Here is a 19127-nt window from a genome sequence, read left to right as displayed (position 1 = left end):
GTAGATCTTAGCATCCTAACAAAGCAGGAGCTGTGTTTTATTCATCTTTTTTGTGTCCACAATCACTCAGCACAGATCCTGAATCTTAAGAGTTTAATGAAGACACCCTGGGTTTGACCTATATGGTTTTTTAAATGCTTTTCCATGAGATTTTAAAATATAGACATATAAAAATTATGGATCTTAGTTTAACTTTTTATTTATTTCATACTGAAACACCTATGTAGGCATGTGTGGAGGATAATTCAGAAGTTCTAGGATGCATTTGGTGGATGTGGCTATGCTTGAGTAAAAGGATTTTTAAATAGTTGAGTATGAGAAAGTCCCAAGAGTGTCTTCCTTCAACCTCTTATTTTATATATATGGAAATGGAACTTCCAGAGATGCAGGTCACCCAACTCATTCGCAGCAATCCCAGCACTAGCATTTTAGTGCCATACTGCCCTGGAGGAGCCAGTCTGCCTTCTGGGTTTTGGAAATACCAACAATGTTCATTTCTCATGAATTCCTCTCTTCTGAGTACTTACGACAGAGATTTAGTTATAATCCTATGATATGTCAAATACATTTTTAAATATTTACAAAATGCAAAGGAAAAAGCACCAAATATTAAGTTTCTTTAAGAGAAGATGATGTCTAGCACTTTTTTAGGACAGTGGGATGAGGCTGGGCTATTTTACAGACTTCCGCTTTAAACTGGGCAATTCTAATATATGTCATATCTTGGCACCCTTAAATTTTTATTCATGTAGATCCATGTTGAAGAAAAGGAAAAAAATTATAAAGTAAATTTGAGTTTAAAATATCTATTTTGAATTACCAAATACAAGCAACGAAAGTTAGAGAAATGTTTATAATTTGCTACAAATGCTGTTGACCTGAAAAAGAAATATATATATGACGACAGTAAAATAGCAGAAAACAGTATTAGGGAAGAAACCTCAACATGTTAAATAAGTTACTAGCACTTCCTTCTCTGTGTGTCCTGAATAATATCAAGGTTTTTTGTATGTCTGTGAGTTTTTTAAGGTGTGTTATGGTAACAAAATGACTTTCTTGGAAGCTGCCTGATTTTAGCAAATAAAATCAGTAATTTGTGATAGAATTAAAGTGACTTCTATATTGAATTATCTTTCATAATCCTTTCTTTTAGAATTGTTTAATTGGTCTTTCCATGAATTTCTTGGCAAGCACGGTTTATGAATATGTAAAATAATATGGATTATTTGTTTTTCTTCTTGAGAAAATATTTGCTTTCTAAAGGCTTTCTTAATAAGAAATTCATCTTGCTTCACAGTTACGATCACATTCTATGAATATTAATGTACTAGAAATTTTCCAGTGGAAACAATTTGTCAGTAAGAGTATCTTACACATTCCCACTAAGACACCTATGTCCCTTTAAGCATCCGAGAGTCTCTAACATTGATAATTCCTGAACATTTATTGAGAATACTGTTAAACTTCTTCCTTTTTGTATGAACACGTCTATCAAATTATCCTAAAATGCAATGATTTATGGTGGATTGTGCATGTTCCATTTCCATTAGCTCTCAAACTTCCAAAACTCACATAGTTATGAATGTCTTTATATTTATTTAACAACTCTCCTTGTCATAGTCCCCACTTCTAGGCAATAAACACCATTTGGGTAAAATATAAGTGCTGACATATTCCACTGTTTTTCAAATATTATATCCTATCTTACAAGGATTAAAATAATTCAACAGAACAGCTTGAATAAGAAATGAAAACTCTCACTACATATATGAGACACAGGACCATTAATATTAGAAAGAAACACAGAAAAATCTAAGGAAATGTTGACCAATTACCGGTAACTAATATAGTTCAGTTGATATTGTGGTTTTGGTTTAAATGTTGCACAAAACGGCCACAATTTTCAGGATAAGCAACATCAAGACCATTAAACATGTAGCCCTGTGAAAAGACCCATATGATCCACTAGATGTCTCGAAAACTGACTTTGAATGGCTTCATTCATTTTGAATCTGAGCATTAAATACCAAAACTTGAATTACACATGTATTGTGACGTTCCTACAGAAATTCATATTGTTCAAAGCAGGAAAAGTGCTGTTAATAAACATACAAAATGAAAGTAACTTACATTCAATATCAAGGAACATGCTCTTTTGGTGCCCTCCAATTCTACTCGCAGCTTCACAGTCATATCTCCCTGAATCTGACAACTTCACGTCTGTAATATGCAGCGATGAGCTTCCATGCTGCCCTCTGACTTCGATACGGCCGTCTGGGCTCTGTTTACATCGATTCAGGAAAAAGAAAGATTTTATGCTTGTTTTGTGTACAATGATGTCCAAACAGATGGTGTTTAACACATATACAGTAAATGAAAATATTATCATACCTGCATTAACTTTTTTGTTCAAAACTGCAGTGTTTCTGGATTTATGATTTACTCTTTTTGGCTCACCTACTTGACCTGCCCACTTGCTTACAGAGACACTGACATGCAGTAAAAACTTAAACACATGTTTGCTCAGCTTCTTTTATTTAGTATGCTCTTGGCTTTTAAAACCAGGAAGGGTTTTGCGGGCTTCCAATTATGTTCCTTGCAAACATAACAAAACAACAAGACCTATTCATTTCTGGCTACAACCTACCAATGAAAATGATACTCCTGAGTTTCCTATTTCACCCCGTAAGGAAAATGTATCAATATTTATGACAATTAAAGCCTTTAAAAGGAATTTATAGTTTTCATTTTTGAATGAAGGCAACAACACTGCTCACACGCATAATTGGCACCACACGCATCATAGATAAATTATTAAAAACATAGCACTCCCTAATTCATTCTTAAGAAGTCAGTGGAAACAATATGGAGATAATTAATCACTTACTCTATGAATATTGACTCAAGTCCAGGAATTGCTTATAATCCAATAGTCTATAGATTATATTTCAAATAAGAATTCTTGCGTGAAACATAATTAGCATACCTAGAATTGTTTTCTTAAATCACTTAAATACCTTTATACCACACATATTAAAACAGACATAGTTTACTCCTTGAATTTTACTTTCTGCAAGGAGGAAAATATAGTCAACCTTCAGCATTTTATAACTCATTTGAAACGTGCACTTTAGTATTATTGAATTGATTCTTCTCAATATTTGAGATTTTAGTGTCTCAATGAAATATTGAATGCTATACATTTGTTTGGAAATATATTATTATGTAACAATATAATGGTTGTTTACTTTTTACATGACTAAAATTCAAATATATTCCAATACATGAGTGTACTTTGTATTATTAAAACTTGGTGTTTAATGATTCTCCTTTATTAATATCAAAAGACTATTTTAAAGCGTTTTGGCAAACATGAAGTTGATTGGGACACAATATAACTACTTTTTTGCTTTTTAATTTTATATAGACATGTAATTATTATATAACCATATCAGTCACTCATAACTTATTTACTGTTAGAAAAATGGTCTTCAAAAACAAAGAGACAAACAAAAATGTACTAGGGACATGCTACACAACTTAGATCAGGATTTCTAGGCCAAACACATGTTCCCCAATTCCCACATATTGCTAAAAGAAAATAGTAAAATGGGGTTTCTAGCAGAAGGACATTCTCTTCTGCCAACTTTTAAGATGTTTAGCTGACAAACTCATTTAGTTAATTTAGAGAATAGGGAAAAAAATGCAAGAATTCACAGAAGTTAAAATCAGAATGAGTAAACCCAAAGGGAAAATGGTTGATCTGTTATACAGGTAACTAACCACATTTCAATAACATGGGTATTCTTTGGTCTTTACCTCACTGGACCTCTATTCATCACTGGACCTTGTTGAACTATCCTTCCTTCTCTATGCACTGACTTCTCTTGGCCTTCCAGACACCCCTACTCTTCTGCTTTTTCTCTTTTTCACCTCTCTGACTACTCTTTGGTCTTGGTTGCAGTCTCCTCTCTCCCTGGAGGCCCCTGTATTCTGTCCTGGACTCTGGTCTCTTTTCAGCTAATATTCTTCACTTAGTCACTCTCAGCCCTGCCCACATCTACACTGATGATGACTAATTAGTCACTTTCTCCAGCCAGGATTTCTCTTCCCCTGGAGCCTCAGAACCAGATATTTCACTTGCAGGGCATGTCCATTTGATACGTACCTCAATGCAGCAAGTGCAGATCTGAATGCATTGCCCCCTCACTCAGCATCACCTGCTCTTCCCCCATGGGCTTTCTTTCCATGAATGACACTAATTCTTTTCATGCCCCATGCTATACCTGTCGTCAGTCTTGGGTGAGTTTCTGAATCTTTATTTACCTATTTATATTCCAAATGATGAGAAATCTCAGTTTATCATCTTGCTCTACATTATCATTTCCAATTTCCAGCAAGTGTGTTTCTACAGACCTATCTGCTCTCTGCCTCTCCTACATACAGTCATAGTGTGCTGCTGAGTCGGAAGGATATTGACAGGCATCTCTGGATTTCAGAGAGAACAATCACACTCAGGCTGACTGTGACCAAAAAAGACTCCCTGACTCGGCAAAAGCCATCAACATTATGTTTCCTATGTTTCTCTAGCAAAAAATCATTCCAGCTGCAGAAATTATTTCTTGTGTAGCTAAGAATAAGTTTTTTAAAAAGGCAAACTTTTAATTCTCATAAAAACTTTATGAAGGGTTCACATCCCCCGTGCTCTATAATCGTAACACCCTTTTGCCTCCCAAATAAAACCGCTGTCCCTCAGCCTGAAGTTTAAGGACTTCCATAAGGCGTCACCTTTCTTTATAAGCACATTTTACAACTTATATACCATTAATTAGGATTTCAATTAATTTGAATGACTCGTGCTGTCATGAACACCCTGTACTTTCCTTAAGCATCCTTTACAGACCTGTCTCAAATCTTTCTCCTTTTATCTCTTCCATATTTCGATGGCAAGATTCTACCATCATTCTTTTAAATTTTGGCCAAAATATCAATGCATATTCAAAACAGTTCCTGACTGACTATGTTGTATAATTATTATATATGTATAAATTATTTATAATTACTAATTCTTTGAATTCTGTGCTTTTCTTGGGACACATTGCTTTTTCTAGTCTTCTTGGAACTTTAGAATTTGTCCTATAGGGTGATACTGTAGTTGAACAAATGTGAGAACATTTTTATGGTATTTCACATGAAAGTCACCTGGACTAGTACCTACGACAGAACCATTATATTCTAATATTATTATAAAGCAAATTAAGTAATAGTGAAATTTACATGCAGTTGAGCAAAGGAAATGTAATTCTTCAGCTATTATTTACTATGGGTTAAAAACTTGCATTGAATATCTTTATTAGAATGTGACAAGATACCTTATTAACGATGCAAAGCAAATTCTTCATTTTTCCATTCAGAAAAAATATTATTCTTTCACAATTTTGAAAGGCGTATTTACCTCCCTTAAAAACTAAACAGGGCCTCTTGTGAATACCTGTTGTAAATGATAAGGTTTTTGATTTGTGAAAAACTATTGATATATATAAAATTAGCATGTTATTAGTAAAAATGTTGGTATTTAGAAGTTATTATCAATGTATCTTATATTATTAACAGAAATTCTGGAAGAATAGAATTTCTCTGGGAAGGTGTGTGATTCCCTGGGAAATTACAAGCCAGTTGCAGACTTGGCATTGGTTCTGTAATAATGCGCACTATGCATTTATCTCAAATACTTACAGTAGAAGACCAGTCATTCTTTCTCATATCTGACATTCCAAAGGACAGCTCTCTTTGTGCTACCAAAACACATTACACATTTCTGAAAGAAAATTCATTTATATCTTGGCTTTGATTCACCACATACTGAAGATTCATTTAAGACATCTGATACTTGATTGAGACAGGTTAATGGGCATATTAGCTGTCCATCTAGTATTTTAATGTTCTCTCATTGCATTAAGTAAGATGTTAAGAAAGTAAAGTGTCTGACTACGTTATTATTCCAATTCTTTGCAGAAAGGCACTCTCTGAAATTTTATTTGATGTTATATCCTTTGCTTTTTCAGAAGGTCAGTTTAAGAACTGCTTATTTAAATAGTATTTTGATATTTTTATAAAATTATTTATAGTTTACTGTCCTTTCAATAATCCTTTCATCAAATATCTATGCGATAACTATCTTCTTGAATTTAATTTCAACATAGATGTTTTTGTCAATTTTAATTGTTGGACACTTAAAATTATATAATGTATCATGTCTATAGGTTATTTTCGTGACCTTATCTGACTAGACATTTATTGCTAAATTTAGACTGCAGTACACAACCCCTCTGAGGTGGCCAGTATTCCCTATCATTCTTCTTCCTTATATTCATGTTTGGAACCTTTTGAAGTCATTGACCTCTTCAGCCTTTTGAGAGAATCGTGGATCATGTCACTTAGTTCCTAAGCAGTTGTTTTCTGTGCAATTATTCTACAATACGCATCCAGGCACTAAGTATACATGCTGTGCAAAATAGAATAATTCCTATCCTTAGTCAAATTAAAGTTGGACAAAGAAGACAGATGTAAGTTTTTAAACATAATACAAATAAACTGAAAGGTACCATGTAGGAACATCATAGCTTCATTTGGGAGGTGAGTCAATGGGGGGGTGGGTAGTCAGAGGTATATTCCTGGATAAAACAAAATATGAATTGAAATCTGAAAATGGTGAAAGGGGGGTGGTGTTTGTAGAGAGAATTCCAGTCCTATGCCACCAGAAGGCACATGAAAGAACTGAGAGAAGTCAGTAGGTGCATAGAAGAGAGGGCACGTGAGATCTTCCAATGTTGGCTAGGTAAAGAGATAGTGCACGCAGAACCCAAGGCAAATGCAGACACATAAAAAAATTGCATTTCACCATTACGTATTCTGTTTGCTTTATTTGTAACGAGATTAAATCTGCACTGAATGTAAATTAAACTCAACTTCAAATACTTAAAGGTAGCATCAAGGCGTAACTGATAAATACGTAAACAAGAAAACAGATGCTCTCCAAAAGGTTATTGGCGTTAATTTACCCAAACTTCTCAATACTGTGTTAATATTGTGTTAAGTGTATTTGTTGATTGTTAATTCCTGCAAAGTATATTAAACAGAAAGGTTCTTGTCTCTCTTTATAAGATTCATATATTTACTCTTAGCATTAATTTCTCTTTCCTCTGGGCTTGATTCCAGCCTCCTAATTTTCTTCCTATTTTGATTTCATGAACTGAACTTTTGTACAATTACCCTTCCTCCTAGCAGTGTAAATTGGTGTAATAAAGAGTAATATGTGCAATAAAACTTGTAAACTCACGTAGATTCATCATTAGTTTCTAGTGCCCTTGCTTCTCTTTGCATATAGAGTCAATAATTTATTCAACAAACAGGAATTGCATATACCAATGATAACAGCTAACACAAATAATAAGAGGTAGACACCATTCTAAATGTTTTACACTTTTAGTACACTTAATACCCATAAACCTGCTATGAGATTGGATCTAATAATATCCCCATTTTAAAGATGACTAAATTAAGGTACAGAAGCATTAATTAACTTTCCCAGGTTCCACACAGCTTATAAATGATAGCAGTTGGACATCTAGGCTGTCTTGTCTTGGATTTCATGTTCTAAATTATTTTTGTTATACGATTCAACCATAGCTATGTGGTTGAACTACATATGTGCCACTGCTGGTGACAGGCACTATGCTGGGCTCTGATGACAGAAAAATGGCTAAGAAAGGGAAAGGCCTTAGTCTCATAGGTGAAAAGTCTTAGGAAAACATGACAAATCATCACACAAGCTGGTATAGATGAAATCAGGAAGAACATCTAATACAGTCTACAAAGGTAAGGAAAAATTTCTTGCAGGTACTTCTGTCTAAAGTGAGACCTGAAGGATAAGTAATAATGATAAGCAAGGCACCAGACTGGCTATGTAGGGCCCACTGCAAAATGAAATGTGGGGCCTCCTCTTCAAAAATTATTATGCATTTCAAGACAACCATAGCAGTATATTAAACCAAACACAGGGGCCTTCTGAGCATCAGGCTCTATGCAGTCGTGTACATCACATACCCATGAAGTCAGCCCTGACCAGGCAAAAAGGAGGAAAAGTTAGGAAGGAAATGGGAACTACATATGCCTGGACTAGCGGGGAAAACAGCATGTTCAAAGAGTTGGCAGAAGCTCACTGGAGCTGGCATACCCAATATAAGGTGAAGAGGGAGGTATGAGAGATGAAGTGACTGGGACAAGACAAGACTGCCACAAAGAGCCTCAAAAGTCAAGGAAAGACCAATAAGAACGTGAAAAGATGCTTGACATCACTAACCATCATGAAAACGCAAATCAAAACCATAATACCACTTCACACCCTCTGGGATGGATACCATCAAAAAGACAGATAATAACAAGTGTTGGTAGGGATGTGGATAAATTGGAACCCTTATACATTGCTGGTGAGAACATGAAATGGTGCAGATGCTTTGGATAAAAACTTGACAGTTACTCAAAATGTTAAACACAGAGTTACTATATGACTCAGGAATTACACTCCCAAGAGAATTAAAGATATGTGTCCACACAAAAACTTGTAGATGAATGTTCATAGCAGCATCATTCATAAAGTTGAAGAGTGAAAGCAACAGAAATGTCCATATATTGCATCTACTGATGCATGGATAAACAAAATGTGGTGTATCCATACAATGGAATACCATTTGGCAATAAAAAGAAATGAAGTCCTTACCAGGCTACAACATGAATGAACCTTGAAAACACTATGTTAAGTGAAAAATCTAGTCACAAAGGCCACACATTGAATGATTCCATTTATATGAAATTTCCAGAATAGGCAAATCTATAGATATAAAAAGTACATTAGTGGTTGCCTAAGGCTGGCAGGGGGATGGGAGGTGGTGATGAAGAGATTGGGGAGTGATGGCCAAGAGGGGCAGGATTTCTTTTCAGGGTGATGTAAATGTTCTAAATTTGATAGTCCTGATGATAGCACAACTCTGTGAATATACTAAAAGACATTTAATTGTACTCTTTAGTAGGTGAATTGCACGCTATACAAAATACAGGTAAATAAAACTGTTAAAAATTAAAGTCCAGGGAAGGAATGTGGGTGTTCCATAAGCAAGTGGAAAAGGAAATGAGAGGTTTCAGGCCAAGGAGTAAGATGAATGCATTTGCTGTTTGAAAGGATCACTCAGGCTTCAAGGTGAAGAATGAGTTTGAGACAGGGAAGGGAGGTCCACCGGAAACATACTTCACTGGTACTGTGCTGGGAAAAGGTGGTGGTGGCGGAGATGGTAGTGGACAGAGGTGAGTGGATTCTAGAAATACACTGAGGACTAATCAACAGTGTCCAGTGAATGGTTGGATGGGAGGTAGTGATGAAAGAAAGGAGGAAAAGAATATTTCCAGCTTTCTGTTGCAGATCTCTGGATGGGAAATATTACGTATCATTAGTAGATTGTTGTATTCATATAAAATTATACATATGTCTGCATATATTTGTATTTTACTATAACTACCCATATTTTAATAACCTGCATGCATTCTATTCCACATTACATATTTAGTACTTTAAAACTGACATTTAAAATTAAGATGCTATAATAATAAAGTCAAAAGTAGAACAAAACTTTCAGAGATTTATATTTTTTAAAATATTAGTTAGGTGGGTTCCAACCGACAACTGTCATGATGTTGGTTTTCAGAATGTGACCTAAATATTTCATATTCTTGCCTGGTGTACTGCCTACTTTAGCAGAGCATAATAGTTAAGATCACAGACAGCAAAACCAGACTGGATAAGTTTACATCTTGGCTATGCCACCCACAAGCTTTGTGACCAGGGGCTAACTGCTTAACTTAGCTATACCTCAGTTTCCCTCTCTGTGTAATGGATGTAAGACTACAGTCTTCATAGTATTGCTACGCATATTAAATGACTGAATAATTGTAACGAACTTAGTGTCCATTAAGAACTAGATAAATAATTGGCACAAGATTCCTGACATCCAGATCTAAGTGATAAATACATGCATTTATACAACATCGATATAGGCATTCTACAATATATTCTATCTCAAAGGGAAATAATAACTTTTACCCTCTTCTTAATCAACAGTGCATTATTGCTGCTAGACTTTTCTCATGATCCCACGAACCGCATCACAATTATTTATACTATTTTGTCCATGAAAAATATGTTATATTTTAGCAAAGGGCAAAATTAAAATTAGGACAAGAACTACTATAGGAGAGCAAAATTACTACTGATAAACAACAACAAAAAATTCACATATAAATGATTCAATTATGAAATAATGAAATTTATATTTTATTTCATCCAAAATACTGCTAATGAAATCCTAGATATTGAATTTGTCTGTAATTGTCTTGACATTTGTGAATGGATTGGATGTATCCTTGACCCAGCTTTTCATCAGAATGACTATCCCTGCTCCAGTGCCATGACATTGGTGTCAAACGCCAGTTTTGTAGGCTTTACATGGACATGAGCTCTGTGTTACCATTCAATGGTTTTAAATTTGCAGGATTCTAAGGATTATGCATCACAGATCCAAAATTTATATTAGTCAAAGCCACATAAAGCAGCCTGACCCCATGTCTACGATAGCACTGCTGATATCACTGCTATTTATTATGGTTATTCATATTGAAGCTGAGTGGTAGATTCACGGGGTTTCATAATATTATTCTCATCTTTGTCTTTGTTTTAAAATTACGTCTTTCATTTTATCATGGAATTGTTTAAACAGCATACCCAAGATGGAATGTATTTCTTTATACTGTTCCCTGAATTGTTAGGACATATAGAGCAAATCAGAACCCAAGTTCAAGTCTAGAGCATGCTGCTGCAGCCTACTTACAAACACATAAGTTTTTGAATTGAAAGCCACTGAGATTTTATGCTTTTATTTTGCAGAGTTATCACAGTACAAGTTGACATACACAGCACATAATGTTTGTTGCTTTTCCACACATCTGCTTAGAATTGCAAAGTTGATGCAGGCTCAGTGCTAAGTACAAGATAAATGTATTTGACACGTGATAAAAGTACATGATAAATGTTGTTATAATCAGTGATGTTAGTAACCAGTGTGTAAACAATTATGGTAATTTAGTTCATATTATAGACAAATTAAAGATTTTTTTAAAAGCAAGAAACACAATACCCAATAAGAAGTAGCAAAATAATGTTATAGGAAATGCGTAAAAATACCTGACATACAGTATATATTCAACAAATTTTAACTATAGTCATTATTCTTTTCCTTTACTATATCTTCATATAAATCCCTGCAAGATGTTCTATAAGGCAAAAACTACGATATGAAGACATGCAAAATATTTGGGGATCGTTCTTTGCTCTCTCTAATAGGACAAATAAGGACTCGTTCTGAGCCTTCTTTGGCCAACACTTACTCAGAACATGAAAAAGACACAGGACTTCTCAAAGAATTTATTAGTCTCTTTCTTGTCTGAGTTTCATGCAGATAGGTTATGGTGTTCGGTCTTTGATTTCACTAATCTTTTCTTCTGCAGTGTCTAAACTGCTACTAATCCCATCCAACGTTTTTTACTTCAGACATTTTTTAATCTCTAGAATTTTGACTTAATCTGCTTTATATCTTCCATGTCTCTCCTTATTATGCTCATCATTTTTATATCTTGTAGTACATATACAGTGTGTGTAAAAAAATACATATGATAATGTTCCTATCTACTAACATCTATATCTTTACTGGATCTGTTTCTATTGGTTGATTTGTTTTTCCTTATTATGGGTTATATTTTCATGGACCTCACATACCTCATCATTTTTTACTGATGCCATACATTATGAATTATACATTTTGAGTGCTGTATTCTTTGTATTCCTTTAAATATATTTGGTCTCTTCTCTGAGACACTGTTAAATTACTTAAAAACAATTTTATTCTTCTGAGGCTTTTAAACTTTGTTAGGGGAGTTGGAGTAATCTTTAGCTTAGAAATAATTTTGCCACACTACCAAAGTAACATTCCTCGGCATTCCAGTGGTTCTTTCTATGGCCTTGGATAGGTTCCAGTCAATTTCAGAAGTGAATGCAAAAATCCACATAGTAAACTAATTCTAGTGTTTTGTACATAGTTTAAGCTCTTAACTAGCTTTGGACTTTGTAATTGAAGGACTAGTGGTCTGCAATTTATCCATAGTTTACCTAAAGAATTCAACAATTAACCTAAACATACTCCTAGCTAATACCCATAAAAAATCAACACTCTATCATGTAGACTTCACTTTGGAAGTCAAGGACTTTCTTAACAAACTCAAAAGTAATTGAAAACTGCAATCAGTACATCAAAGATTTCTGATGGTTTTCACCACACTTACGATTTAGAGCATGCAGTTAGTGTTCTAGATGGGTAAAGTACACACACCATTGAAAAGCTAGCAATGCCCAAGCATTGATGGAGGAAATGTGAAATCTTACTTGACTGAAATTCATTGATCTTAATAGTAGGATATGAGGAAAAAGACAGAGGTAATAGGTACTGGAAGAGTGGTCTATCGGTAGAGTCATGAAGGTGATAGAAGGGATTTCCAAATGATGTGAGAAGGTATAAGAAGCTTCTGAACAAAGAGATATTATCTGGCTTATTCCAAATAGACTAATCTAGATATTTAATGAAAATATTGGGGGGGGGGGTCAAAAGTGGATGCATTGATACCACTTAAAAAGTTATTGTAATAAACTAGGCAAGTATTATGATGGCTTGGAACAGAGCAGTAACCAGTGACTGTTGAGAAATGATCAAATTTTGAATATATTTAAAATAAGGTCAACAAGATTTGCTAAAATTGCAGGTGGGTATAATAACAGACAAGAATCAAAGATAACTCCAAGAATTTTAGCTTATATAACAGTAGGAAAGAGCCATCATTTAATGAGATTGGGATGACTGAAGGAGAAGCAAAAGTGGAGGTAACGTACCTAGTTGGACTGGATATTTTCACTTTGAGATATTTATTTTATATCCAAATGGAGCTGTCTGATAGACCACTGGCTAGAGAAGACTAAGGCTCAGTGGAAATGACCACGTTTGAAATTTGGAGTTGATGAATCCAGTTGAATTTAATTAAAGCCATTGGACTAGATAATATCACCAAGGGAATAAGTGCAGTTAGAGAGGGAATACAAGTTCAGATCCCAAGTTAGGGCCTTCGATCATTTAGAGGTCAATTAGCAGACAAAGACTGATCAAAGGAGATTGAAATGAGTGAAAAGAGTGGTAAGAGAAAAACCAAGAAAGAACATACTTTAAGTCAAAGAATATGCTTCAAGCAGAGGAGATTATTTAATTGGGTCAGTGCTGCTGCTGGCAGAAAAAAATGTGAAGACTAATAATTTATCATTAAGTTTAAGAAAGTGAAGGTTATTGGTAAACTTGCAAGATAGTTTCAGTGGAGTGATGTGGTCAAACCTGGCTGGGTTATTTATAAAATTTAAGCTGAGGGTTAAAAGAAGTGAGCAAGATGGATGGTTTGGGCCAGGGGAAACATGGTAGGATCCCCAAATATTAGGATTATATATTTTTATATATTTGATAGAGCATAAATACATTTTTGTTATAAGTAGATGTGCTATTAAATGTGCATCCAAGAATGAAAGACTTAGAATGTTGGACAAGAACTTTTGCGGATTACAAAACAATAGCATTTGATGTTGCTCCAAGATGGAGAACATGACAAAACAACATGATAGCCGAGAAAGAATCTCATCTAAGGGTTTTTTATTTTCCTCAGTAAACACAACTATTCAATAGATGGCTGAACAGAGCTATTATTGAAGATCTTTAATATATTTTATTTAAATTTATTATCTGTTAATCCATGAATCAAGAGCAATGAAGTCTTCATAATAACTATGCTAACATAATTTTCACTAAGATATATTCAACTTTACTCTTTAATTATTGTGTAACTAAGATCCTTTTATGTACTTGCTTTTGTTCCATGCTTAAGCTTGACAATAGAATGCATTAAATGTATGATTTTTCTGCAAGTTGTTTATCAGAATGTTTACAGAAATATTTTCAAGATATGCTGTGTCTATTTGTATAGCAATTCATTCAAATTTATTTCGTCTTGTTTCTTGAATTTAGTTAACATTATCCACTAAAATATCACACAAATCATTCAAAGTTACATTTACCAGAAAATTTATTATGCCTATTAACAATCATTGATATCTTATATTTCTTTATAGCTATATGATTTTATATTTACCTCAGCGGTAGTAATAGATTTCTTCATAAGAAGAAGTAAATACCTACTGAAGTCTTTATGTAGGATATGGTATTTACAAGGAACAAAATATATTTTCTGCTACAAAGCCATACAAAAATCACTTTCAGTATGTAAATAACATTTTCCTGCAAAATAATTATGGTAAAATTGTGAACTATTATAATATAATCTTACACACCTGATGACAGTTTCAAGTGGAAATTCCTATAATAAATTTAAAAATAATATTTCATCAATAAATGATGTTTTTAAAAGGAACTATGATGTTTTTATTTTTTAAATATTTCCTGGAATGTTCTCAAAAATAGCTTTTAAAAGTACATGTTGAACTTATGACTAGACTTCTTTGATTATTGTTATTCAAGCTGTGGGCTGGAACAGAAATTTCAGAGAGCTGTAAATGATTGAAAAGCCCCCTCTCAGCAGGCTCAGAAGCATCCAGGAAGATTTCCAACATGTCTAATTATATTCTACCTCCTACATCAGATGGGGAATAGAAGTATCCATTTTGCCTGTTGCCCAGCAGGAACCTATAATATTCCTCTCAGAGTACTAGTATGAAAAAATGCATTAGGTAGACCTTAAAAATGTCATTCAAAATCAAAATCCTTCAGAAAAGCCCATTATCTCTGGAAAGAAAAAAACTACAGGCATTAAAACCTACAGGTGCCAGGAATATGTTCTTTAGCATTCTTCTCTACAAGCACAAATTGACTTTTTTTGTGAATGTAAAGATATTACCAAGTAATCTTAGCTTTTCTTATAATTGAGTTATATGGAAAAGCTATACAGAAGAAGGAAATTGCAAAGACACTGCCTCACTATACTAAGTTATTAGAAAATCATAAATTGAAAAATTAGTAAATATCTGAATTTAAAAGGGCTTCGCATCGGAACAAAAACTGTGTCTTAAAACGTATGATTATCTACTGAGTCAATAGAGAGATTTATTGAATAAGCAAATGTTAGAGCTTGAAGGGGATTAATTTTATAAATGATGGAACTGTAGGTCCAAAAATATGTCAATTGATCTGATATCATAATGCAGGTAAATTGCAAATCCAGGGATTGAAACAATCAGTATTACAACTGCCACATAACATTAATTCATTAAGCTCTAATTTATATGAACAGGAAATACAAAGCTAACATGATTAGGAATCCATGGGTTATATAAACAAATTTCTTTCATATATCTTACTCTATGTATAGCTATATTAGATATCAAGATCATACTAAGTTCTCTGAAAAATATTTTGTGTACTGGGGCCCGCTTGGTGGTGCAGCAAAGTTCTCACATTGTGCTCCCGGTGCCCGGGGTTCACTGGTTGGGATCCCGGGTGTGGACCTACGCACCACTTGTCAAGCCATACTGTGGCAGGCAACCCACATATAAAGTAGAGGAAGATGGGCACAGATGTTAGCTCAGGGCCAGTCTTTCTCAGAAAAAAGAGAAGGATTGGCAGCAGATGTTACCTCAGGGCTAATCTTCCTCGACAGAAAAAAAAATTGTGTCTGTTATATGTATTGGTGCATATTTGTGTGTATGTGTGTGGGTGGGTTTGTGATAGAGAATTCTCAATGACAGAGAATTTCTATAGGGCATACACACAAGAACTATTTCTGGGGATTTTCAAAATATAGCTCTTTAGTCCCTATCAAAGATTTTCCGGATAAGAATATCTAGGAGCAAGGCTCAGTAAACTCTGGGAGTGAGGCTCAGTCATCTTCCAGGGAGTAAGGCTCAGTCGTGTATATGTGTATACAGCTCCTTATGTGATTCTGATGTACAACGTTGGTTCAGTACCACCAATCCCCCACCCCCAAATATTAACTCAAAGATTTAATTTTATAGCAAGACAGAATATTAGGGTAACAAAAATTGTTCAAGATCCTCCAATACAACATGACATCAAGTGAAATGATTTTCTTTTAGTCACTGACGATCTTGCTAATTATGCTAGAGAAATTCAAGAGACTGGACATTTTCTCATTTGGAATTTAACACATTCCATTATCTATAATCCTTGATTCTTGGAAAGTCTGCGCATTTCTGTAACTTTCGCTTTTTTTTTGCACTATCGCCCACAGTAAGCAATATGTCTAGTTCAACTGTACATATGACTATCTTTAAAATATTTAAACAAATGTATTATTACTATTCCTTCAATTATTTACTAAAATATTTCATTGATTCCATTTATTTTTTTTACATTATAGTTCTGTCTTTGATCTTTGTTCCTGTTTTTTTTTTTTTTTTAATTGTTGTTGTTTTATTGGTCTTAGAATCAGGAACTAAGAATTGCCCACAATTGCATCCCAGAACACAACTTCTGGGTTTGGTAAAGAGGTGTAAATAAAATTCCTCATAAAAGTAATAAAAACACAGCTGTAAAAAATTTGCCCAGAAGTATAACTATTTCTGGTAGATATATATATAGAAGCATAACTTCTATCTTACAAAGATAGATAGAAAATACTTATATACTGTCCCTCATTCTTAAAAGCAATGCTATAAACATGCCATCGTATTTTAGTTTTTCATTTCATTTCACTGGAGCTTTATAATAAAGTGCAGATATTCAAAACTCCCATAGTTTCTTTTTTAAATCAATAATAGTGGATTTGTTGGCATCATTTTGTAATTTCTATTTAAAGCGGGAAAGGACATTACAAATCTTAAATTGTCCCCTATAATATAAAGGTGCTGCCAATTATGGCATTACACAATATTTTGTTTATTTTTTTTTTAATCAGACTCTAAGTAATTTTCATCAGCCTGGAGCAAATTGAGAGGAGATATTCTGAGGAGAGTAGACATACTTTCCAACATGCACCAGTGCAGAGGCCTGTCGGAAGATCAAGTTGAACTGGCTCAGTGATAACACAGTAGAATATGCCAAAGCTATATCTGTAGCCTATAAAAGTCCACTTACATATTGAAAATTTATATTTTGAATATGAAAATTGTATATTCATGAAAAAAAGATTGCTGGTTTTAAATATGGTTTGATTCCATCCTCTCCTAAATTGTATGCAGCATGAAACAGGAAACTCTCATTTCCTGCTGTATTCTTCCTGCATAAAATAGTACATGCAAACGTAACAGCCCTCAATAATATCGGTTGATAGTTATTAAATGAACGAGGGCAAACGATAAAGGAAAAATTAGGCACATAAATTCCTATCACTTTAAAGGTTATTTTACTGCTTACATTTTATAAAATTTATCTTTCAAGAGCTCTTATTTGCTCTAAAATGAAAAAAAGACAGGAAACACAAAAAGCCTAATGTAATCTTCATAGCTTATATATGAAAAAGATCTAAGAATTTTCAGTGGAGATTTTCATGTGATGTGAAAAATTCATTTCATTCTCTTCAGCCTTTCATTAAAAGTGGTTTTAAAGAAATTATTTTTAAAACATGGTTTCCTTAGGTCCAGAACCATATATACACAATAAAGAATAATATCCTAGAGCATGAAGCAATAATATAATAATGAGGGCAATAGTATAATAACGGATATTTATAGGCTGAGATATTTAAATTGTTATAAAATTTAAAACATAATATTCTGTTCAGGTAGTTGTATCAAAGTACTATCTGTCTTTATTATTGCTAGAAAACCCTTTGGACTTGATATTTTTGTCTACAAGAACATTTTAAGTATTATTCATATCATGGTACCTAAATTGATGGAGAAAAACGCTTACCATTTCTATACAGTTAAGATAGTTGTACTTTGGTCCAACTATTACTTCTGTATGTAAGTGTAAAACTAAGTGTTATACTATTCATAGTTTGTATTAAAATTTTTTTAAAAATCTTAAATTTCAGTTTAAATACATCTATTTATTTGAAGTAACAGAAAGCAAAATGGACTTAAATTCCAAAAATTAATGTTGCCTCAGTAAGATTGTTTTCTGACACAGAAAGAGACATTTTTTAATGAATGTAGAAGAACAAAAAGTCTCATTATTTTGACCATAAAGTTTTGAGTTGATCTAAACTCAGACCAGCATTTCATATTTTACTTCAGCAAAAATAGGAAAGAAACTGGTTTTGAAGTTAAACATTTTGTTTTACTGATTGAGTTTACCGGCATCATTTTGAAACAACCATTTGGTATCAAGGATTGAAATTAAATGAGTTTCTCTTACTATGATTTGTGAACTCTTTATCCATTAATTAATAACAAAACATATTTATTTCCTGTAGTGAAGTGCTTGGCTCCCTAAATAGGAGGATGGAGAATGGGTTCTGTTCTAATTGAAATATCTTTACATGTGCTCCACTCCCCAAAATTTCCTAGCTTAACTTTGTTCCACTCCCCAAAATTTCCTAGCTTAACTTTGTGTCATGTTAATTCAAAGTATGTTTAACACAAATGTAGTGTTTTAAAAGTATGGTCTGTGTAACAGTGAAGGTGTACCTGCTGAGTTTAGGTATTACTTTGAAAACCAATTTTTATTTTATATTTATTTTAATGTGTATTTGAAAATGTAATTTGTGTATAATCTTACTTTTTATTTCATTGATATTTTTGGTTAAGTTTAGATTAAATCAAAAACTAATTTTAACTTAAAGAAAACAATTAACTACATAACAGTCAAGACAGTTCATGAATATAGGAAAGAGATGGAGCCTATGGTCAAATGACTGAAGTTTAAGAAATTCTGCTTTAAGATAGTTATAACTCATTGCTATACATTTCCAATACTTCTTATTCAGTGTAGAGTGGGATTAATTTCTAGTGCAAGGACGCC

At 33.5% G+C, this 19127-nt stretch overlaps 1 protein-coding gene across 1 annotated transcript in view; it reads right to left on the bottom strand.

The window, feature by feature from the left end:
- The window catches only part of NCAM2 (neural cell adhesion molecule 2), a 480413-nt gene that overhangs the window by 138327 nt on the left and 322959 nt on the right, over positions 1-19127 (bottom strand). The window contains exon 11 of the mRNA XM_046648333.1: positions 2131-2281. Coding sequence (XP_046504289.1) covers positions 2131-2281 — 151 coding nt within the window. The remainder of the gene's footprint in view (positions 1-2130; positions 2282-19127) is intronic.

Source organism: Equus quagga, chromosome 21 (assembly GCF_021613505.1).
Source record: "Equus quagga isolate Etosha38 chromosome 21, UCLA_HA_Equagga_1.0, whole genome shotgun sequence".
NCBI classification, from domain to species: domain Eukaryota; kingdom Metazoa; phylum Chordata; class Mammalia; order Perissodactyla; family Equidae; genus Equus; species Equus quagga.
The sequence above is the reverse complement of the archived record's forward strand: the minus strand, read 5'-3'. Positions and strand labels throughout refer to the sequence as shown.